We start from the raw sequence: 23,172 nt of genomic DNA on the forward strand, positions 1-23,172 counted from the left end.
CTCATGTTGCTCTCATTTACTTTCACCAGCGTAACCATCATCATGGCTTAATTTTTTCCATGTGGAAAATAATTAAAATTAGAATTTAATTTTTCCATTTGGACACTCAATGATTATATGTCTAGCATTTCCTGACAGGGTGTACTGAAAATTACATAGAAAAAAAATGAGATGTCTTACATCTCATTTCCTGATAATTGGGAATGATCAGTCAGTCTGTAATTTGTACAAAAAAGAAACAGATTTTCTTTTATGTAATTAAGGCCAAGCCATTAATACCTCTGATATTTACTTAAAAATGCTTGGCAACTAAATGGATATAATTAAGAAATTTTCACAAGTGAAATAGGTATCAAAACAATGAGAAAAAATTGGAGTTTTCAAATTTTATTAGATTTATTATCTAGTTCATCATTTTATTTATGTTGATACATTAAAATAGAATAATTTGGCAAGGTTTTAATTACCAAGAAGCTATTTATTAGTGTACAAGGGAACTACAGAGATAGTGCACTAATCAAGGGCTAATAGAGCATCTTAGATTCTACACCTTTAGCCCTGATGTTGACCATTGAGAAAGGAACTGTGAACTTCACTTAGGTCAGCTTCCACTGGATGTCTCACAGGCTTCTCGGACTAGTATGTCCAAGAAAGTACCCTGCATTAGTGCTTGATATCCAGACAAAGTCACAATGGCAATGAACATGTTTCTTTATTTTTAAAATGAAGATAAGCTAGGTGCTGCTCAGTCAGACACTGGTGATGCTAGGATGAGGAAGAGGACGAGAAGATATAAATCTTGAAAAAGCTGGAGAAGAGGATAATAAGGTGAATGTTGCTAAAAATAGGATCTTTTTTCTCTTATTTTGCTTTTTAAAAAGTATTGTTAAGTATACATTGTGCTAGATATTGGGGATAGGAAACTGATGAAGACAATTTCACTCTAGTGGGGAAGATAGGTAAATACATCATAATCAATTTTAAAAGTGCAGCTAGACATGTCTGCAAGGTTCACAGAACATTAGAGAAATTATAGAATCCATTCGTTCATTTCATTTCTTCAGAGAGCATTTCCCGAGTCCTCACTAAAATTGCCAGAAGCAGCCTAGTGAAGGTGCTTCTGGGGTTGCAATTCAGGGAGCAAGGATGGAGCTACAAGGACAGGGAGAGATTACGCTGCCTGGGGTGTTCAGACAATGCCAATTGTATAGTTAGCTCTTATCTAAACAAAAAATTAAGGTTGGTAACAAGAGGACTCTAGAAAGGAATGCAATAGACCGGTCTGAAAGGGTGTGGTCTTTTTATTATGACATACCAAACTGCTCTTGGTGGAATCACAAGGGGACACTCATTTTACTGTAGCATCAGTTTTATTAAACATCTGGAGTACAAAAGCACACGTTTTTTATTATTAAAATACGGATGTATTATGTAGTTGATGCAATAGCATGTGAATTAGTAAGATAGGACAGGAAACGAAATTCTACAGCTGGGCAGGGGGAATGACTTTGGCTTTCTCCCCTGAAGCCTCTGGGGCTGGAGTTCAAGGTCCTCAGCTCCCAGACGATGTAGGGCACGATACCCACAGAACGGTGAGCATTTTAAGTGAGCCAGAGAACTTTAGTGAGTTAAGTATACAGACTGGGGAGGGGCGGCAACGCAGGGAACCAGAAGCCCGTGCTCCGGTCTGCTCCCCAGGCCTCTCATTCCCAAAACACCCTCCACCAGGTGCCTCCCCGTGACCAGACAGCACAGAGTGCACGAACTGCCCTTTTCACCTCTGGCGCCTAGTTGCCAGGGCAACCCTCTTCGCCGGCGCTTCTGAGGCCTCCCTGCTATTGGCTTAGTGGTCGTAACGTGCGTCTGACGTCAACACCCGGCGCCACCAGATCCGGGGATCGCGCGAAGCCTCTTAATCCCCAAACTCAAGCGACGGGTCTCGGTACCCAATAACACAGGTTATTGGCCGAGGGGGCGCTGGTGAAAAGCCCCATCTGAGGTGGCGGCTGGAGGGCGGGTGGCAGCGGGCGGGAGGCGCGGTAGGGACGCGTCCCCGGAGCCGTGGGCTGCGGGTGTGGAGACCCGGCGGCGCTGCACGCACTTTCTGGGCCTAGGCGGCTTCCGCTCTGGGGTGTTGCTAGGGCTGGCAGACTCCGTTGCTAAGGACCCGGGTGATGCTGTGAGCCAAAAGTTCCCCCTTTCTTTTCCGGAGTTCGCTTTAATTAGAACTGGCTACTTTTACTTCCACCCTACATTTTAACAAATCTATTTTTCTCCATTTTTCACCTGCACGTCTTTCCCAACTTTGACAACACCCCGTTCCTAATCCCTAATCCCTAGTGCCTAATACCTGGCTTTAGGTATTAGGAAATATATGGTATTGGAGGGGTAGAGGCTAGGAAAATGAAAAGCAAATTATAAGACCCTTATTACTGGCCATTTGGATTTACTATATAGTAAAAGGGGATGCTGTTCTTTGGAGTTAGAAGGAACTTAGAGATGGAGCGTGGCTTCTTTAGTGGGGTGCCTATTACCCTTTTGGGAATTTCTAAACACAGGATTAGAGAATAGAAAATAACCTGGCGTCTGCTCTTGAGACTTGAGCAAGCAGTTTCGTGCAGTGGTGTCAAAGCAGGGTGCGGGGGAAAAGTGCATACAAAGAAAAAGATAGGATTTACGAGCTGTTCAAAACAATGGAAAAAAAAAAGGTATACTTTCCTAACGTTGACATAGATGCCTACAGCTAAGGAAACCGACGGGAAAAATGAGGGTCCCACAGTGGAGCTCTCTGGTACTGTGGTTTAGTGTAGGTATTTGGGTTAAGTGGATTTGTGGATTCTAGAGCCTGTTAGAATCTTCATATAATTTTGTAAGAGAATGGTGGCCTTAGAAAATAACACAAAGCAATTCTTTATTTTTTACTTCCAAGATTACCCTTTCACACTACTCTCTACATGTTAATGAAAATGCACTCAAAAGGGTGGTTGAGCGTGAGGTGAATTAAGCATTTTTCTTTTACAAAGAACTCATGCTGCAGGTTTGTTGTCAGTAACCTACCAGATAGATACTTTTAAAAAATTGACCACAGTTAATCTGTTTTTAAGACAAAAGGAGATACTTTTACCAATAAATGAAAGAAGTACTTGTTTTAGAAAGAAACTAAAGTGTTTCAAAGTGGGTATAAAAATGTTTGCACCATTGCGTATTTGTTGTTATTGCTGAAAATTATGTAAGTATATTATACATAAAAACTGCCCTGTATACTTAAGCCTTTGGAAGCTTTTTTTTTTTTTTTTTGCATGTTTAAAAGTCAAATGAAGACTTTCAGTGGCTTTTTGAATTCATAATGCAGTGCCTTCCCATTAGTATTTTAAAATGAACAGCTTTTTTGACAGAAAGGAGTATACATATTTAATTGCTCCAGCAAAAACGTTTGCAGAATTGGTAGATAGTGTTGAAAAATGTGTGTCATGATTTGATGTGGCAAACTATACACTTGTTACGATTATGGGTAGGCATCTTTGTGATAATATATTTTTCAACTATGTTAGCTGTGACAATTTACGATCAAAACAAACTAAATTTAAACTGGGTCTTCAAATTCACGTAGCCCAAGCTATGAATCCAGGTTTTTCAGAAACAAGGAAACTATTTAGTGACCTTGACCCCACTATTATTGGTGATACTAAAAACCACTTTGTATCATTATAAAGAAAATGCTAAAACTCAATATAGCACTTACTATATGCCAAGCACTTTTCTAAATGTTTTATGGATATTAATTTACCAGTCTTCATCAACATTAAGAGTAGTTATTGTAGTTACTCCAAATTGTAAGGTTGGAAATGAAGCACACAGTTTTTTAAAATAGGAACTTAGATTGTATTGTTCTTCACCAGGAGCTTCTCAAAACAGGTCAGGCACAATCGTAAATACTTAAATAATCACTGAAGTGCTGCATTAGGCCAGCATATTTCAAGCTTGCCTTAGCTTGTCTTAGAATATTATCTGACAAAGTTAATGAGGTATTAATGACCATATTTCTAGAAGATGCCTTGGGAATGAATGTGAAGTATGATATTGGGAAGTTGTCTGCTGGTCATAGGTTGAGAAAATTAGGTCAATGTATTAAATAGAAAAACATTGAAATTTAAACTGTACAGAAGCACTCTAACATTTAGTTTATTTTTACAAGGCAGTCTTATCTGGTCACATCATGTCTGAAATATTACCAGGCTGAATGTTACCACACAGAGCTTTGTCTTCCTTATGAAGATTTCTAATTTGTTAAGTAGATTAAAATCATCTGATATAAGCAATCACGTCAGAAAGTTATCGGTGTTGTCCTGAGGAAGAAAAAACTAAAGAGCTGAGAGTCATTGTCCTCAAATATTTGAAAGCTCTCATTTGGAAACAAGAGGATTTTACCTGTGTTGTCATACAGGAAGATCTTACAGGATAATTGAGTAGTCATATATATGTAATGAGTATATTAAAGGTATGAAGTGTGAAATACTCTAAAAAAAGAATGACTGGAGTGCTGTGCAAGGGAGAGAGGAAGTAAGCGAGCAGAAATAAGAAGGAAGCAGTGCAGAAAGTAGAGTGCCGTGAAAGTGAACACGTGAGAAACGGAGAAGATGGGGAAAGGCTACATGAGTTTAGGATTGGCGCTAGGCCTAGAAATACCGGTAGGCAGCTGGGTGCATGAGTCTGGGTGTGTGTGATGGAGGCTTCTTTGGTAGAGAGAGGTTTAGAAATCATTGATTAGGCGGAACATCACAGGTTATGAACTAGACCCCTTTCATTAACAGAAAAGAGGGAAATATGGAAGAGGGGGAGGTGAACCACAATTGGCTGGTGAGCAAGTTGATGTGTTAACAACAGCCTTAGTAGGCTTGATTTACCTCTCCCTTTTAATAGATGAGGAAATTGAAACTTAGGAAGTTTAAATAATCTGCCTGAATTAAAAAACCTCAACTGGTAGAGATTTAAGTCCCAAGCTCTTTCTACCTCATCATACCATGTTGAACCATCTGTAGGGCTGAGTGTAGGAAGCAAAGAAAAAGGGAAGAGCAATGATCTATGTGTTTTTCAGCCAGATGGACCAGAAAACTGGTGGTACCTTGAGTTAACAAGGGATTTATAACTTCAGTGTGTGTTATAACACCTGGGTTATGTCCCATAGAAGGAGCGTGTGGTACATTGAGTAGGACATTTTATTAAAACACTGCAAAAATAGGACTTGATAGGCAGATGATGATGTTTGGGACTTTGGGAATATAGAAGCCAGAGATGATGGAGACCAAAGGGGATGTGCCAACCACTCCTTTAAAAAATCTTAGTCCATGTTTTCTCTATATAACCAGAGGATTGCAGTTGAGTAACAGTGTATTTTGATAATTTGAAGGGAAAATGTTTTTATACATCCTATTTTTTTATAGCTGGTTTTAGATTTGCTGTTACTGATCTTACTGGAATTGATATAATTTTTTATTTTCTCATTAGTCTTCTAACTATTTTGCTCCTTGTCGTATCTTTCCAATGTGTCTTTTACTGTATTTTCTACTGTGTTCTGTTTTGATCTGCATGTCGTTAGTGAGTTTCTCTCCTCAGGATGTTTGACCAAGCCCTGTCTAACTGCAGGAGCGCAGGGAAGCAATGCAGAGCCCCGAGTGCCACAGAGACACAGGGCTGAGGGACCGGCCAACAGGTACAAATCGTTGCTTTCTAAGTGAAGGGGCGAGCTTTACTGATGACACATTCTGTCATACACATGAACGTGGGGTGAATTTTCTTTTCACCTTTTTTTGTTGTTGATTTTCCTGTTTGTTTGTTTTTTTCCAGGTAATCACGATCAAAGGACATCGTCAAGTCCACAAATAAAGCATAGGATGGCCGTTGAACGAAGCAAATCCGCAGCGTCGGCCAGCTCACCAGAGTCGGCGAGAACAGCTCATCCTCGACCGAGTGATAAACTTAACCCTAAAACAATTAACCCGGTGCGTGCAAAAGAGATTTCTGATTCAGTAGATTTTTTCTCAGTCACGTGCACTTAACATGCTGTTGAACCATTTGAACCTTTCTTCAGCCTCTTTTGTTAGTGTTGGGGTGGTGACGAAGGAAAGGCGTGGGAGTGGGTGGAGCTGAGGGGGCGCAGAGTGGCTATTGGCCACTTTCGGTGTGTCCTGTCCCAGTCATGGGTGTGCACTGTAGAATATAAAACAAATTGCTTCTCAGCCTCATTTTTTATTTGCTACGATTATTTGACTTTCTGATACCAATGAATAAACTTATATTTAGTTGTCATGGGATGAATTACAGGCCTCCGTAGTTACATGAAAGTTTGTAACCATTTTCCTGTGACCTATGAATTTGCTCCACCAAACATCCTAACTCTAGTATTGCCTCCTTTTGCCTATTCCCAGCAATTTATTCAGATTTAACAAACATGAGATTTAGGCACGGGAAAGTGCATAACTGTGTGTAGATCAGTGAATTATCCAAAAGTGAACACACCTGTGCAACATCGGGTGTGTATGGCCCAGCCTTGCATAGGGTGAGATGATAGTGGTTTTAGCCCTTGAAAGGGATTATGAGAGTAGCTGACGCTCTGATTTTGATGGCAGGTGAAATATAGCAGATACTTAGGCAAGGATACAGTGAGTGATCCAAGAAACAGGATGTTATCTGACTTAGAAAAGAAAAACAAAAACCTGTTGGAGTGTGTTCCTTTGCTTCTTTCTGTAACTTGCTCAGTGTCAAGGAAGTTGAAATCCTAAAGAATGCCCTGATATTTTTCTTGCTGTTGCTTCCTTTGCCCATATTTAATTGATTTGTCTGAAATTTTTTCCCCAGTATAAGCAACATTTTTTTTCCAGTTAATTTCCTTATCTGATACGATTCTTACTTAAAAACAATTTTTAAAACATTTTTCTTAGCAGGAATTATAACTTGATGAATAAAATATTACTATTGCTGTGAATTACTATGCAGAACATGGATTGAGCTTCGTGAATGAATCTTTTATTGTGATATTTTATTTTAATGAAATTTCATATGTATTTTTACTCAAAACGTGTTGTTCCAGAGGAAAAGGGCTAATTCTAAACTTAAACTTCTAAGTATATTTTTGAATTACTGTATGTAATTAAAAATTTTTTTAGCTAGTTATGCATGGTAAGTTTTTATTTTATATTTTAAACAACTATGTTTCATTTGATTATATTCAGAGTACCATGTTGTGAAATACTTACTTTTTATACCTTAATGTCTCTGATTAATTATATTGAAACTATATATATGGTGGTTTTTTAACTGTTGTGATTGATCATCTCCTAAATCACCTTTGATAGTATGTTCAGGTTTTATCTATTCTTAAGATAATAATGCACAGCGAAACTGAAAGTTGTGAAGTTATATATCTAGGCAAGCACATGTGGACATATATTTGTGAGAGTCTTGCTCAGTCTCCAGCTCTATCGCCCCTGCCCAATGTAAGCCTTTGTTTTTTCTCGAAGCAGAAAGCCAGTTTGAGAAATAAGAGGCTCTCTGACCATCCAGAGCATCCACACTTAGCCGGAGGACAAGTAGGAAATGTGTTGAAGGCTGACCACAAATATGCTTTCCCTCACGTAACACCTCTTCTCCCTTCAGCTTTTACCTTAGGTCACCATGGGGAGGTGTTATCTTATTATATGTATGATACTTATATTTAGCTGTATTCATTCGTTATATATCTAGGGTTTGGGCACCTTCAAGCCTTCTGAAACACTATTAAGGGTGAAAGGAAACATACGAAGTGTGTGTGTGGTTTTGTATGCAGTCCCGAGAGGACGGATGAATTTTCCCAGTTGCATTGCTGAGTAGAATGATGTGCTGGAAAGTTGAAAGTGCCTGGAAAGTCAGAGTGTTCTTTTGCCTCTGACCTGAGTAGGATTAAAATTGATTAGATATCACAAAGTGGAGGTGATAGTAATATTTATTGTATTCTTGTCATATTTTATTTCAGTTTGGTGAACAATCACGAGCCCCTTCTGCATTTGCAGCTGTTTACTCTAAAGGAGGTATTCCTTGCAGGTAAAATCAATAAAAGTTATAACTCACCATGTTACACTGTGTTATTCAAAATAATTGAGTAAAATCAATAGAGTATTCAGTTTAAGTGTATTGAAAGTTTTATTTACAAGGGAGGTTGAAATAAAGACGTGGTTTACACTTTTGGGCTGTTGGATTGGTATAGATCCTGGGACCTTGTTGAAGAACATAATTTTAATTCCAAAATAGAATTATCAATAGATCTCCAGTAAACCACCAAATAATTTAAGAAATTGATTGAACCAGTTTCTAAAACAATGTAACATTCACTGGCTTGGGCAGGTTACAAATAAATAATTCTATTTTGTTTGTAACCTGAAAATTGACAATTTAATGAAATTAATTATATTATTTTTTGGAATTATTTTTTGAAATTTTAAATATAGAAAATTTTAAAGATTTCAAAATTATATTTGTTGAAATATTTCTTAATGGGTACATATGTCTGTTTTTGCTTACTTTTGATAAAATTTTTGCCACCTTTCTGGAGACAAATCAGAATTATATTAAGGAAAACAATATAGGTTACTAATAGAGTGATATTATTGTAAGATTTCACTCTCTAGAAACATTTATTTCTTGAGTATATCCAGTTTTAGCCTGATAGAGGTGATAGAAAATTTTATTTATTTCCATTGTGGAAAGAATAATCACAACATCCTTTTCTGTTTTGCTTTATTTTTCTATTATTTAAGAAATGTAGTTTTTAATGGTGTTTTGAGATTTGGTGGACTATGATATTCTAAATTGAAACCCTGTTAACATTCTTAGACTTCCTTCCCCACCCTGAGCAATTTATTGTTGCTAAAAATATAAAACAATGTTACCTCTTGCTATTTGGAAGATAACGAAGGAAGGAGTCAGGAAGTCGAGAACCTTGGGGGATGGTTGAGAAAGAAGTTCACTGTTCAGAACTGCGGTGATGGTGTGATGTGTGTATTCACACATCAACACTTAGCATGTTGTGCACTTGAAAGAAGCGCAGGTCATTGCGTGGAGGTGTGCCTCTGTGCAGCTTGTTTAAGAGACAGAAGCAGCAGCGGTAACTTTAATTCCAGGGGTTACCGCTTTGTCACCTGCATGGGCCGTGCTGCCTTCCTGGTGTCCGCTTGCCCTTGCACGCGGATAAAACCTGGTTTGACTTCAGCCCGTCTGTGTCAGGGCTCAGTAATCTATGTATCTGAAAAACAATCTGTTATAAAGTAAGTGATTGTTTCTAAATATTTTGTTTGTACTTTTTATCTTCAGTAGATTATTTTGTTATAATTATGACTGAAACATACAATGGTAACATTTGCATTGTTACAATATATAACATGCTTGAGCCCCAAAACTAGATTTAGCAAATACAGGTTGTTAAGGTTTCCAACAAACAATTTTGCTGAAAGGGGAAGGATTTACAGGATTATAATCATTGCTTTATAAGGTGTCTGTAGTATGGTTTGAAATCATGGTTTGTCTACTTGTTACAAAATAATTCTAATATGATTATGTTCTAGAAAGAGAGTATATGTGTTAGATAATCACAGCTTAATATGTAATTATATTGTTTTTGTTACATTCACTGTTTTTTTATACTGTAGACTGGTCCATGGGTCAGTAAAACACAGATTACAGTGGGAATGTCCTCCTGAAAATCTTCCATTTGATCCTCTTCTCATTACTTTAGCTGAGGTAAAGAAATACTCCATCTCTCCCAAGTATTTATGGGAAAAAATCTTTTTAAATTGCATTAAATATTATTTTGTAACTCATCAGTAAATTGAAATCTTTACTTTTGAATTAAGAACCAAACAATAGGCATTAAAACACTACACTGTCTTAGGAACTAAATATACAGGTAATTGGCATTTGATTATTAGAAACTAATTAATTAGCTTTATAAGCATGAGATTAGTCTACACAGGTATTTATAGGTAATATATTCATAATTAAAATATAAAATTACTTAGATCAATGTGGAGGAAGGTCTTTGTTGAACCAGTCAAATCGGGACATCATGGTTTAAATTTAACCATTTGTTTCGTTTTTGGTTTTTGTCAGGGTCTGAGGGAGACTAAACATCCATACACCTTTGTTTCAAAGGAGGGTTTTAGAGAGTTACTGTTGGTCCAAGATGCGCCTGAAAAAGCTGTGCCTTTGCTTCCTAGACTGATCCCTGTGCTAAAGGCAGCCCTGGTATGTTCTTTATTCTTTGGGTTTCTATGGTACAGTTAGGATATTTTATATCTTCCTTTTCTTCCAAATTATATGCAAATTAGCTTTTTTACCTGTTATTTTTATGCGTGTGCAGAATTAAGTTACTCTTATTCAGAGCCAGATTATTACTTACTTGAAAACACCTTTAAAGCATGTACTCAAGGTAAAATGGGACATTTTGAGTAACTAGAGAAAAGAATGAACCTCAAAGCAGTCTTTCTGCATATGACGATATATCTTAATGTTTCAGTCAAGCTAAAATTTGTATGTTGCTTCTACGTGTCTTGCATTAAAGGTTTTTTTTTTAAATTCTGGGTTTGGTTGATTATCTTCTAATTTTGAATGTTCAGTCTTATTTTTTTTTCCCCTGGCTTGTCCTTTCTCCCAATACACCCTTCCTTTTTCTTTTCTTTCCCTTCCTACCTGTACACCCGACCACCCAACACTCTGCAGGCTCATTCGGATGATGAAGTGTTTGAAAGAGGATTAAATGCTCTGGTACAGTTAAGTGTTGTTGTGGGTCCTTCTCTAAATGACCATCTGAAACATCTGCTTACAAGTGTAAGTACTGAAAAGATTAGAGAGTGGCTGTGACTGTGTATCATGCACTGTCCCTGTCTCTTCATGATGTAATGGCTTCAAATGATTCAAAACCTCAAAAAAAAAACCCCCAAAAACCAAAGAACAAACTTCATCATCCTAACCACAATCATCCTAGTGATTCATAAAACAATTCAATGATGGACAGTATACTCTAGATTTTTTTAGTTCAAAGCACCTAATGAGCAGCACTGAGAGTTGCAACAGGAAGTTAGCAAAGTTGATGCACGCAAACTGATGAGCAGCGTAATGGTGTCATGTCCATGTTGTTTAGCTATGAATTATAAGCAGAGCTTATCCACCCTCTTGTGTAATTTATATTACTGTTGGAGACACGTGTTTTAGAGACTTAGCTTTCCATCATAGTTTTCCAAACGCTCTTGCAAATTACAAAATGGAAAAGTGTGCAATTTCATATCACACTTACTCTGGATATCATACCGTAGCAGATTTTGTAGGATTGGTATTATTTGAAATAATTGAATTAATTGGTTTTTGTTCCCAAGAAATAGAGTAACATCAATTATATGTGCATTTCAATGAGATATTTCCGAAAAGAAGCCTTGAAGTCTAAAACAAATTAAGTGGTGTTCATGTACTTACTGTACAATAAAGACTCAATGACATTATTTCTGGTTAGCCTGTTTTTTAGTAAAGTTTTACTTATGCTTATGGTGAATATTACTATGTTTTCAAATCATTTTATTTCTCCCAATCTTATTTTTAAAGCTTTCCAAGAGACTAAGGAATAAGAAATTTAAAGAGCCCATCACTAGCGCGTTACAGAAGCTGGAGCAGCACGGTGGAAGTGTAAGTAGTGCATTCTTCTTGTCGTTATCTTGCAGAATTGACTGTATAATATATGCTCTCTCATTTCATCTGCAAGTAGCCATGTGGAGTTGACATTACTGTTCCGTTTTAGAGCTCAGCGTTCGGCCTTGCCTGGGTCACACCGTTTTTCAGCGTTTTTTAGCGCTGGGATTGCGCCCCAGGGAGAATGAGCTCCCGGGCCTGGATGCTTTCACTGTGCTTACGGTGTAGCACTTTGGGTGGCTTGACAGGATTTTTCTTTCCCCTTCATTTTGGATTTTTGGATGTTTTCCTTTGACAATTTAAAAGTTAAAAAAACAGATTAATATAAAGAGCTAATTGAAAAAGAGTATATTCCTCTCATTTGCCATTTTTTCTGTCTAAAAAGTTTATAAGTTTCTCATAATTACAGATTGAAATGAGGTTTCTTCCCGACGTCTGCAATAATCTGCCCGGAAGTGCGTGCGTGCTTGAACGCTGTGTGTGTGCGCGCATGCAGGGGTGACGTAGCTGACTATTTTAACCTGCGAGAAGGTGCAAGAATGTAGAGAATTTCATTATTATCTGTGTGATGTCAAATAACTACATTGAATCTTCGTCTTTTTTTTTTTAAGATTTTATTTTTAGAGAGAGGAGAAGGAAGGGAGAAAGAGAGGGAGAGAAACATTGATGTGAGGGGGAAACATAATTGGTTGTGTCTGGCATGTGCCCCGACTGGGGACCAAACTCGCGATGCGGGCATGTGCCCTGACCAGGAATTGCATCGGTGACCTTTCACTTGGCGGGTTGACGTCCAACTAACTGAGCCACACTGGACAGGGCTGAGTTTTCATCTTTTGAAAGAAGTTTTCAGATATTCCAGTCCTGGAATATTCCCATAAAGCAGTGGTCCCATCTTGTTTTGGAGCCAATATTTAATTGGCTCTTGATGATGGAGTTGCACTGCAGTATTTAGTTTCATTCCAGGTATGTTCTAAAGGATTTAGTTATAAAGAGATTCATATGATCATAGACAGTTTTAAAATAGCAGATGTTTTAGTTTAAGCTTTGCCTAAATTACCCAATTTGACCAATTTCAGTGACTTTAAATTGGCGATATTCTTTGCATGATGAATGCCTCAGATAAAGTTTATGAGGAGGAGGTGATTCCCAAGGCTACTAGGTAATGGGCTTCTTGGTTGTTTGTGCGCCTGGGCTGGGCATTAGCATTCAGACGCTGGTGGTGATGTACCAAACCACCCCCACCCAGGCCTGGGCCGCCCCTAGTCCCTCCGCAGAAAGGGGATTCTTCTCCTTGCAAATGTGCTTGCTGCTCTGACAGCTGGAATGCAAAGTGAGTGTGTCCCTTCCTCCCTGTGAAATCCAAGTAAAGAGATGCTTAATGGTGGCCCAGCTTTGCAATCCAGAACTCTTCCCAGGTTGTTGTTATGCATCCTGGGGACCAGTGTGGGGAACTGGCAGGTAGAAAGGGGCGGGCCCAGCGTGTTAGACTGCAGGGGTGTGCCCAGGGAGGAGGGGCAGTTTTTGCATAAAGTTTAGAAATAGCACATTAAGGTTGTATGCATGTGTGTGGGGGGGTGGAGAGGGGTCCCAAGGGTATAGTTTACCAATCCAGGGTCTCAGAGATAGTTACCAAGGGAGCCTCTTTTACTACTCAATCTTTTTAGTTTTGAATCATGCTAGCACAGAATAAAAAAAGATTTTGAAGTCATATTGGATATTAAGTATTACTTGTTCCTTCAGACTTTTTTCCTATTTGATCTCTCTTAATATCTTACCTTGTATTTTTATGCAATAGGACATTGTAATTTTGCAATTACATCAATTATTATTACATACCAAAGACTGCCTTGGCTTAATTATTTTTGTGCTTGCTTTGGCTAATTGTAGTCCTTCACGAAGTTAATGAATGTTTCTTATTCCCTTCTAAAAGGTAAATATTTATATTCCTTTTTCTCACTTTAAATATCTAGAGATGAGTCTTTAAAAAGGAATCTTCTCAGTGTGTGGTGCCTGATTTCTTAGGGCCTGCCTGTATCACGCACATGGAAAGACTCGACTTCCGGGAAAACAAAAACATCAGTGACAGATGGTCACAGTGTCATTTTCTTAAAACTAACCAGTTTTTAACTGGCCTTAAATTGAAATTGGTTCATTCTGAGCTTGGTTTATTTTTTTATTATAAGTGATGTGTTCAGTTGTTTTAGGTACACGCTTACACACAGCTTGATCTTCGTTGAGCATATGGGAGCATACTACTTGCCAGGTATTTTATGGAGTACTTTTTAGACATTAAACTCATTTAATCTTGACTACAACCCTCAGAGGGAGATTTTGTTCTTATCCCCCTTTAGAGATCTAGAGGCTGAGGTACAGAGACCTAATTACTTCAGGTTTGACCGAGAGTGACAGGCAGAAGCTGGACTCAAATATTGGTATTCTGGTTCCTAACTACGTCTCTAGTTAACTTTTTTTTCTTTCCTTTTTTTTTTTTTTTTTTTTTAAAGAGATAACCTATTTATCTACCTTGGAAAATAGTTTCACTTACTTATTTCGTCATTCTGCTCTTACCCCATTTTGTCTGTTTTGAGTTTCGGATACTTTTTTAAGCATGCTTTTGCAACTGTAAGGCCTGTTAGAAGAACCCTGCATGGTACTAACAAGGCTAATTTTTTTTTTTCTGTTGACAGGGAAGCCTTATCATAATCAAAGCTAAAATTCCAACATACTGCTCCATATGTTGTTGAAGAAAGGAGCTAGCTGACAAGAATCTTCTTACTGCCTAGTGGCAAGTGTTCATCACCAATCATGGATACCTGTGGAGGCTTTTCAGATTCATCTCAGCTTGTGCTTTTGTAAATCACAGCCACCATTCATCATTTACTAGTGTAAGATGGATATACAGAATTCCACTGAATCACAGGAAATTATTCAACAACAAAGAAGAATGGTTAACGATGGAAAGCTATGTTAAAAGTTCTGTGACAGGACAGTTTTGTGGGGGTTATTTTCCGTATTTCTATGGTTTGTGTGAACAACTATTACTGTGTTTATAGCAGATGTGTTTGTATTTATTTTCTAATAACTTTTATTTATAACGTTCCTTTTGTAATCAGTTTGTTGCTGCACACTTATTTCTAGACTTTTTTCCATTTCTGAATTTTATATTTATCAAGGCTATAGAAATTTAAAACAGTGGATATTTGTGAATTCACTATTTATTGTTTGTAAATATGTATTTTATAATATAGAATGCTTGGGAATATTTTTCCAGAGTATTCCAGTTTGAAAATTTTTTTAAATGTGTAAATTCTCTCATAAGTATGTTGTTTATTACAACTCATTAAAGCTACCGGTACTTTAGGTGTTAATTGTATTTAAGTAAATGTTATTTTTGTATTTCATAGTCTGAATTCACTACATGAAGAGATTCAGAAATTAAAATGTTAAAACTCTTACTTGTATTCGGTGATTTTGTTGTGCTTGCTTATGTTGAAAAATTAAATTTAAAAAGATTTTGAAATTCATAGGCATCATTCTGAGTGTTGATGTGACAGAAGCTAACTCTGGATCATTCTACAAGAGAAAGGAGTAGCAGAGAAATAAAAAGGCAAGAAGAAGACCTTCCATCCTAAGGGCACGTCAGCGCCATGGAGACTTGGGTAGTCATGGCACATCCGTGCCAAGCCCATGCCATCCAGTGCTGCTCGAGGGACGGACGGCAGGGGTCACCCTCACACAGGGCGGCAAGACTGCATTCCTAAAGCATCAGAGAAAACACAGCTTTGCTCCTTCCTGGCAATGCCTGGTCTGAGCTCTTCGCAGACTCTAAATAGTCTCACAGCTGAAATTTAAAAGAATAAAAGTAATTTCTGAAGCACCACAATTGCTGAAAAGCTCGCCTTCCTTCAGATCTTTTGGGCTTCCTGGTTCCCCGCCTGATACACGCTTTCTAGGTCTCCCTAGTCACATCGTCCGGTCACATTAGCGACAACGTCCGCCTGCCCCAGCCTCGCTGCTTCTCGTCCTCGCTGCACTCAGCACCATCCAAGGCAAAGACGTCTACAACCTGGAAAACGCCATAAGCAAAATGACTCAATCTAGTGGTTATAGAATGGGTTAGAATAAAAACCTGTCAGATACAGTGGAGTTATAAACATTTTATTTGCTTTCATTTTTTCTTTTTGAAATACAAAATGTGCACATTGAGTTCACACAAACACGCGATGGCGGATTTCAGTGTACATGTATTGTACTACTTTTAATTTCTACACTGGTGATAGCAGGGCAGCTTTCAACATCCTATCTCTACACCAGAATAGATACCTGATTTATTGTTGCAAAGACAGTTGCAAGTTTCCTTCTACTGTCGCCTCTTGGTCTTTGTGATATTTCTGCAGAACAGAAGGTGTGTGCATCTTCGATAATGTGGCAGCTTTACAATTTTGGCTTAAGGGTGTTAAAAAGAATCGGAATTATTGGAGTTCTATGATAAGCTAAATCATAACCCAGTCCAGATAAGTTGCTTAGCACTTGGATTCATTTTCAACTGAACTTTGGTATTGGGATTCTCACTATCATGGAATCACTGCTGGCTTCAAAGTGATTTCCGCTTGCTGTTTCTGGCACACACTGGGGAGATCAAGGTTTCTTTGTCCCTGTTGGCATGTAATAATAAAGGGGCCATGAGGAAGTCAGGGAAAGGGATGCAATAGGCTTTCAATGCTATTAAAATTTACTTCTTATGAAGCATTCCGGGTACTGAAGGACAGGTATCCTCACCCTTTGCATATGCCGACTACAAACACTCCCTTTGTTTCACACCTACGACTTCCACTTAACGGCAATAGGAAACAACCTGGGAGATGGAACAAATCCAAAATTATATACATCGTGTAGACCTCAGCAGTAATACGTATTTATGAAAAATTAAGAAATGCTTATTAAATAAGCTATTAGGCATATGCTGACATTTGGTGGTAAATTAATTTGTTTTATATTTGAAGGATGCCAGATAAACGAATGTTCTTAACAGAAGGCAGAACATCCATGTTAACTGGGACTATGCGTTTGCTTTCTTAAATTGTGGTAATCTTGTTTACTTAAAGTACATAAATAGAATTGCAGCATACAAACATGGAAATTAAACGCACATGCCAATATTTTAGAAGATCATTTAAAATCTTTGGGCTGAATACATACAAATGAGTAGCAAAAAAATAAAAGTAAATAATTAAACTCACTGATAATGTGAAGGTCTTAATAATTCCATGGCTAAGGTACCAATAAAACTATATGCCAGATTCTGTTACTTCTGAATATTCACAGAGTGTGAAATGATTGAAACCATCCCATGAACTCAGTGGCATTATGAAAAGGATGCAAATTGAAAAGTGGAGAACTCAAATTTGGGGGAATTGCTTCATGTTAAACAAAGCTGGTTTGCATAATGTGCCTCAGTGTAAAGCTGAGCAATCTATGCTAAAAGTGGTAGCTCCAACTTTAAGTGTGGTAGAAGAGTTCACATTTGTCTGATTGAGGACGTATTTGACACGTTAAATCACATTTTCAAAGAGCTGCATGGAGCGCATTATGTTTTCATCCTGTAAGGGGAAAAAAAACGGCTGGATTAAATTCAGCATATTTGTGAGGGAAAGTACCAAAAACCCTCACTTAACCTCATTGATAGGTTCTGTGACTAAGCGAAATGAGGTACAGATGTAAACAAGGGTTAAGTTCCTAGGGCGTCTCAGCATTACAATGAAACACTGCTGAATGGATGACATTGAACAGAACAGCTCTCAATAAACAACACTGAAAGAAATAATGTTGTTATAGGACCTGCTGCACATTGTTTTCCTCTAAATACTGCCTTTCTCCTACAACCTCCTATCCCCAAGGCTCAAATACAGAATGTGAATGTAAAGGGCTCCTATCCATGCTCCACATAGGCAGCTGGAGAGCTCATTTTGTTTTGTTGGGTCTACCAAGCTTTAAATATTTCATTTAACTCTTGGTAATAATAGAGTATATTTCTCAAATCAGAATGCCAGAATGGAAATGAGAGAGTCAAAGAGGGTAAGACAAAGGGAACAAGTGCAAATTTTGGCATTCCAGGTGGATCACAGACTTGAACACGTAGAGGGAAACGGGCTTGCGTGTGAGTTAAGAGCCAACTTCTTGAGGAATGGAGGTTGGGGCTTTGGGACATGTTTGTAGTAATTGCACCTTTCCCTGGATATGTTAGGGCTAAATCTGTGCGACCTTTAGGAGCCTTTAAAAGTGGATGATCTCTCAATGCCAGAGAAAGAATTGTTGGGGAAAGCCACTGCCCAGTGGCTCAGTGTGGTGTAGCACATTCCTTAGAAAAATAAGGGACAGACTGGGCATTATGGGAGCACTCGGAGACTGTACGTGAATGGCGTTCGGTGAGCTTTCTGTGGTAATGGTAAACGACAGCTGAACTAAGGATGCCTTCCACTCCTGGAGGCCAAGTCACCGCAGCAGCGCTGAGCAGGCTGTTGCCATCAAATTAATTCTCTCCAAGACCACCAGCTCGAAATATGAGATGGAAACAAGCAGGCGCCGGGAGAGGGAAAGTATATCAATTTATAAATAGAATAGCTAAAGCACCAGCAAACTTCATCTGCATTTTTAAAAGTGTTAACTGTGGTTGTAGCCACACATGAAGTCAAATGATTCTAGGTAAGCTAAAACTGGCCTCCCACCAGCCCGATTTCTCCTCCGAGAGAATTTACCGCTCTCTGCTTTTTTGTTACTGAGGACTATTACTGCTTCAGCCTAAAAGCCATTTCTTGTCCGCAAGCATGAAAGCAATGTGTCTCTTAGAAATTGGCTCTAAGCTTGGCCAATGATGACTGCTTAGCTGTGCCGAAATTCTAACACTATGGAGATATAATAGATGACATATATGTTGTAGGCTAAGTCGAAAGAGCAACTTAAATCTCACATGTTTTATTCTTGGTGATGAATTACTCTCTGAAGGATTTAGGGAACAAAAACTCAGTCTCTGTGCAACATCTGCATCTCCAGGGCTTACCTATGTAGCTGTAGGCACTCTACAGGTGCTGATCAGTTAATGTAGATATTGGTGATCGTTTCAGAGCCATGGGCTAATCTTGCCTGTGTAACAGTGGCAAAGTGAGGCAGATGATCTTTGTATTTTGCTCACTTCATGGTAGATAGCAATACTCAGTCGAGCTATTATGAAAGCAAAAGGGATGGTTCCTTTCCTACTGTTACTTACTTTTTGGCAACTTTCGATGAATTCATCTATAGTAACAACTCCATCTTTATTTTTGTCCATTTTCTGTTCAGAAATAAAAGAACAAAACTATTTATTCAGATTTACCCCCGACATCCTCACACCTGAACCAAATGAGTTGAAGCTGAGCCCACGGCTTATTTAATGGGAGGAACTGCTACAGAGCACAAATTTCTTTTTCTTGAAAAATTTTAAAGACTTTATTTATTTATAGAGGGTAAGGGAAGGAGAAAGAGAGAAAGAAACATCAGTGTGCGGTTGCCTCTCACAAGCCCCCTCTCAAGGACCAGGGCACACACAACTCAAGTGTGTGCCCTGAACTGGGAATCGAGCTGGCAACCCTTTGATTGGCAGACGGGCACTCACCCAATCTACCGAGCCACACAGGCCAGGGTTAGCAAGTCCTTAGCAATAGGGATCATCTGGCTGACTCCTTTTAAGCTCTTGCCTTCTCAGTAGTATGTGGTGTAGACCTGGCGTCGTTGACTCAGAGGTAAAATCCTGCCCTCTAGCTATGCCAGAGCTCAGGTAATGTGCTGACCTTTTCAGAACCTTCGTCTTCTCATCTGTTAAATGGGGCTAATGAGGACTTGTAACCTCAAAGGGGTTCTTGTGAGAATTGAATGCAAAACAAACAAACAAACAAACAAATAAATAAAGTGAAACATGGCACTTGTTTAGTGTTCTGTCTAGGGATACTGTGAATGTTCAGTAAGTAGAGTTATCACTGTTATAATAATTTCAAAACCAAAATCATTAAATTGGTAGGGTGGTGAATATTCTACTCTTTTCTCCCTTTCAGGAAACAGTCTTTCCTTTACATTTTCTTTTGAATCATCATGATACTTTGAAAACAGAAACAATTTCCTCTTAGTTTCTCTCCTGTTTCTCGCTGACTTCTGTTTGCATTCCTACCTGGAAAAATGTCTCCACGTGTTGTCTGGGAGCATCTTCTTTGAGGACAGGATATGTGCATTTACCCATCATGTCGTATATCGCCTTCATTATGTCGAGCATTTCCTGAAAAGCCAAGGGCACTCCAGTGAGGCTGCAAGTCCTGCGCGGGGGCACCGCCCTGAGAGGTTTAATGGGTTATTTCTACCTGGTTTCAAATGTCTCATTTTTCTTTGGTTCTTCATTAAGTGCCTTTTGGTTGTGAGGAAAAGCCAACAGCTTTGTGTGTTAAAAGCAGCAGAATCAGAATATAAGAATTATTTCTGATCTTGGTTTGAAAATGAAGAAAATTCCCACTCATTAAACATGATCAGAAAGAAATATTCTAGTTTAATGTTTGGGTTTCCATAGATAGCACAGACTATCTTTGTTTTGTTGAGTTATTATAGATCTTACATGTTTATTATCAATTTGCTTATTGAGAATAAAATATAACTCCACATCATAAGAATGATACTAAAACTAAGTCTCAAAGCTCATTAGGATTTTCATTTTCATTTGTTTTCTTTTTTTTTAAACTATGGCTTTAACTGAAGGAATTACATGTGTAGATCATCAAATGACTGGAAAACACCTTCAAATTTCATTATTATTTTATTAAAACAAAATCTAGTTTTTGACTTATTTTCAATCTTAGTGAAAATAATATCTAATTATTTAGAAATTCAGATTTATTGTTTGATGTTTTTTTCCTTCATATTGAATTTTCCACATAAAAGAATCTGGATTGAGTAATATACATTCACTTTTGAGAGTATGTAATTCTATTATAAATGATGGACTAGCCTGTAGTTTATAACTCATAGGTGAAACTTTTAAAGATGTTTGGAGTTTAGATAAGTAGTAAGAAGTCTGTTTGCCAGAGACCGAATTCACAAGATGTATTATACGTAAGTAGTAAGAACAGCATGTTTGTGTTAAACAAAGGAAGAGATAAAAAAGGCCTGAAGGACAAAGAGATACCTAATATTCCTGAGGCACCCGAGTACTAAATGCTTATTTTATTATATACCGAATATACAGAGAGCACTAACTATTCAGGGTATGCTCATTATACACAAAAATTAATATTCATGAGGTGTTAATCAGCGACCCACTTGTGAGGAGAATTCTGGACTCTGTGTGTCCTCTGCTCAAGAAACACAAATAAAACCCATGGCTATTGACCAGGTAAATTGTGTCACTGTACAGTGGTCGGGTGCACTTGTTCCTTTGTCTCCAGCAGAGCAAGTTCGTGGCACTGGCCCAGGATACCTTTTATTGGAGGGGCAGAGACACAGGACGTAAGAACACTGAGCCCTCCCAGGCTCCAGGTGATGTGATTCTTTAACCCCACTTGCACCTTATCCTAAATCTGTTAATTTACCTGGTCCCTTTCCCTTTGCTTCTCATTGTGTTTCACGCTGGTTTAACGAACCATTTGATAGGAATATCTTATTTGGTCTGTGGGTCTTTTACTTGCATGGCCTGCCGAGAAGAGTTTGGGGGCCCCCACCATTCCTTCAGGTCACTTTTCACACAATACAAGTCATCACACAATCTACAGGACTTTAAAATGGCATCTGTTTCCATCTGGAGCATGTCATATGGGGGCGAGGAAGGTCACAGACCAAATATTCTGTCATGGTTTGGATACATTTTCTTCCTATCTAATTCCAACCACAGTCTATATTTCATTCACAGTGTTTATTAAAATGCCATTAGGAAACAGAGTATAATCCTTATATGCTTTATATCTACTTTGCAGATTCACCATAAACTATTCTTAATCCATTCCACATTTATTATTAGAATATTTCTCTACCACTGCATGAAATATTTTAGATTAACTGAAAAGGTGACTTCCAAATTAATAATCGCAACTGTTTAACATTTTGAAGTTAAAAAATGAAAATGTCCCAAAGGACAGCTGTTGGTGAAACATTTCTTACTTCTTTAGTGATGTAGCCATCTTTATTTATGTCATACAAATTAAAGGCCCAGTTGAGTTTTTCTTGTACTGTCCCCCGGAGCAAAATAGAAAGACCCTTGATGAAATCCTAAAAAGAAATAAAAAAATCCAATTTGGTATGACATTTCTAAAAAAGTAAAATACAAACTCAGGAAAAATTTTCCCTTAAATGATGAAAGCGAGAGCTGCAACCCTCTGGATTTGGAACCATTTATTTAGCAACATTATCCATGTGCTCTTGGCGATTTGCTTCTCAGAATCCTTTGCGAGCATCAACCACACCTTAGAGGAAACATCCTCATCTTCTCATTGGAAACTGTGACTGAAACCAATTTTGGAACAGGAAATTGTATCAGAACAGATGCCACAAATAGCAAGATGCGTGCTGTAAGTGACACTGGCTTTCCAGTACAAGGGCATGCAATTCTTCCTGTAAAGCATCTAATAAAACAGTTTCTTTCAGAATACACATACATAACATTCTTTCCATGGGGGGGCCAAAAAGCTGTGAAGAGACATGAGGACTGTCCTTAAGCTATGGGCCAGATGTAACCTTACTTAGAAATCAAGTTCTAACATGCATGGTGGCAGCGGTTAAGAGCGTGGAGCTGGGGGGCAGGCTCCCTGACGTCGAGTCCAGCTATGTCACCTGATAGCTTTGTGTTCTCAGACAACATCTTTTTGCCTCAATTTTCCTATCTGTAAAGTGGAGATGATAGCATTTGCTTCTGAAAGCCGGGGGTGTAGGTGGAGTTTGAAGTACATTTTCAGATCAACTTTGGGAGATTTGGCAGGTGTCTCTGGTGAGTCTTCCTACTCAAGGCTGTAGAATACCTTTTCCTCGCTCAAGTTATTTTTGCCATTGAGTGTATTGGTTTCCTATTGTTGGTGCGACCAATTACCACAAATTTTAGTGGTGTGAAATTGCACATTCGTTATCTTACGTTTCTGGAGGTCAGGAATCTAAAAAGGGTTTCAGTGGGCTGACGTGCAATTGGAGGCAGAACTACCTCCCTCCAGGGCGTCTAGAGAGAGACTATGCTCCCTCACTGTCACCAGCTTCTAGAGGCCACCTACATTGCTCAGCGTGTGGCCCCTTCCTTCATCTTTAAAGCACATACTCCAGTGTCTGCTCCTCTGCTGTTGCAGCTTCTCTCCAATCTTTCTGTCCCCCTCTTACAAGGACCCCAGCAATTCCATGGGGCCCATCCAGATACTCCAGGATGAACTCCCCACCTCGAGAACCTTAGTCACATCTGCAAACCTTCTGTTATCTTGA

At 38.4% G+C, this 23,172-nt stretch overlaps 2 protein-coding genes across 4 annotated transcripts in view; one reads left to right on the top strand and one right to left on the bottom strand.

The window, feature by feature from the left end:
- Nucleotides 1-2,537: 2,537 nt before the first annotated feature.
- On the top strand, nucleotides 2,538-14,696 carry PACRGL (parkin coregulated like). The gene is made up of 9 exons (XM_054582244.1): nucleotides 2,538-2,708; nucleotides 5,644-5,710; nucleotides 5,845-5,999; nucleotides 8,009-8,076; nucleotides 9,678-9,768; nucleotides 10,138-10,272; nucleotides 10,747-10,854; nucleotides 11,623-11,703; nucleotides 14,394-14,696. The coding sequence occupies exons 1-9, from the start codon at nucleotides 2,694-2,696 to the stop codon at nucleotides 14,448-14,450; spliced, it is 777 nt and encodes a 258-aa protein (XP_054438219.1). The 5' UTR covers nucleotides 2,538-2,693; the 3' UTR covers nucleotides 14,451-14,696.
- A 1,212-nt stretch (nucleotides 14,697-15,908) lies between these two features.
- The window catches only part of KCNIP4 (potassium voltage-gated channel interacting protein 4), a 393,563-nt gene continuing 386,299 nt past the window's right edge, over nucleotides 15,909-23,172 (bottom strand). For all 3 annotated transcript variants that reach the window (XM_054581989.1, XM_054581991.1, XM_054581988.1), the window contains exons 5-8: nucleotides 21,874-21,981; nucleotides 19,904-20,008; nucleotides 18,971-19,033; nucleotides 15,909-17,306 (exon numbers count right to left, since the gene is read on the bottom strand). In XM_054581989.1, the coding sequence (XP_054437964.1) occupies nucleotides 17,259-17,306; nucleotides 18,971-19,033; nucleotides 19,904-20,008; nucleotides 21,874-21,981 (324 nt within the window). In that variant the 3' untranslated portion in view covers nucleotides 15,909-17,258. The remainder of the gene's footprint in view (nucleotides 17,307-18,970; nucleotides 19,034-19,903; nucleotides 20,009-21,873; nucleotides 21,982-23,172) is intronic.

The sequence above is a fragment of the Pteronotus mesoamericanus genome, unplaced genomic scaffold (assembly GCF_021234165.1).
Source record: "Pteronotus mesoamericanus isolate MK-2021 breed Mesoamerican mustached bat unplaced genomic scaffold, CSHL_Meso_final contig_68, whole genome shotgun sequence".
NCBI lineage: Eukaryota > Metazoa > Chordata > Mammalia > Chiroptera > Mormoopidae > Pteronotus > Pteronotus mesoamericanus.

Bases quoted from the DNA above. Each gene is read 5' to 3' on its own strand.
- PACRGL (XM_054582244.1), top strand. The intron at 5,711-5,844 runs GTACAAATCGTT...GTTTTTTTCCAG, and splicing joins GCTGAGGGACCGGCCAACAG to GTAATCACGATCAAAGGACA. The intron at 10,855-11,622 runs GTAAGTACTGAA...TTATTTTTAAAG, and splicing joins TGAAACATCTGCTTACAAGT to CTTTCCAAGAGACTAAGGAA.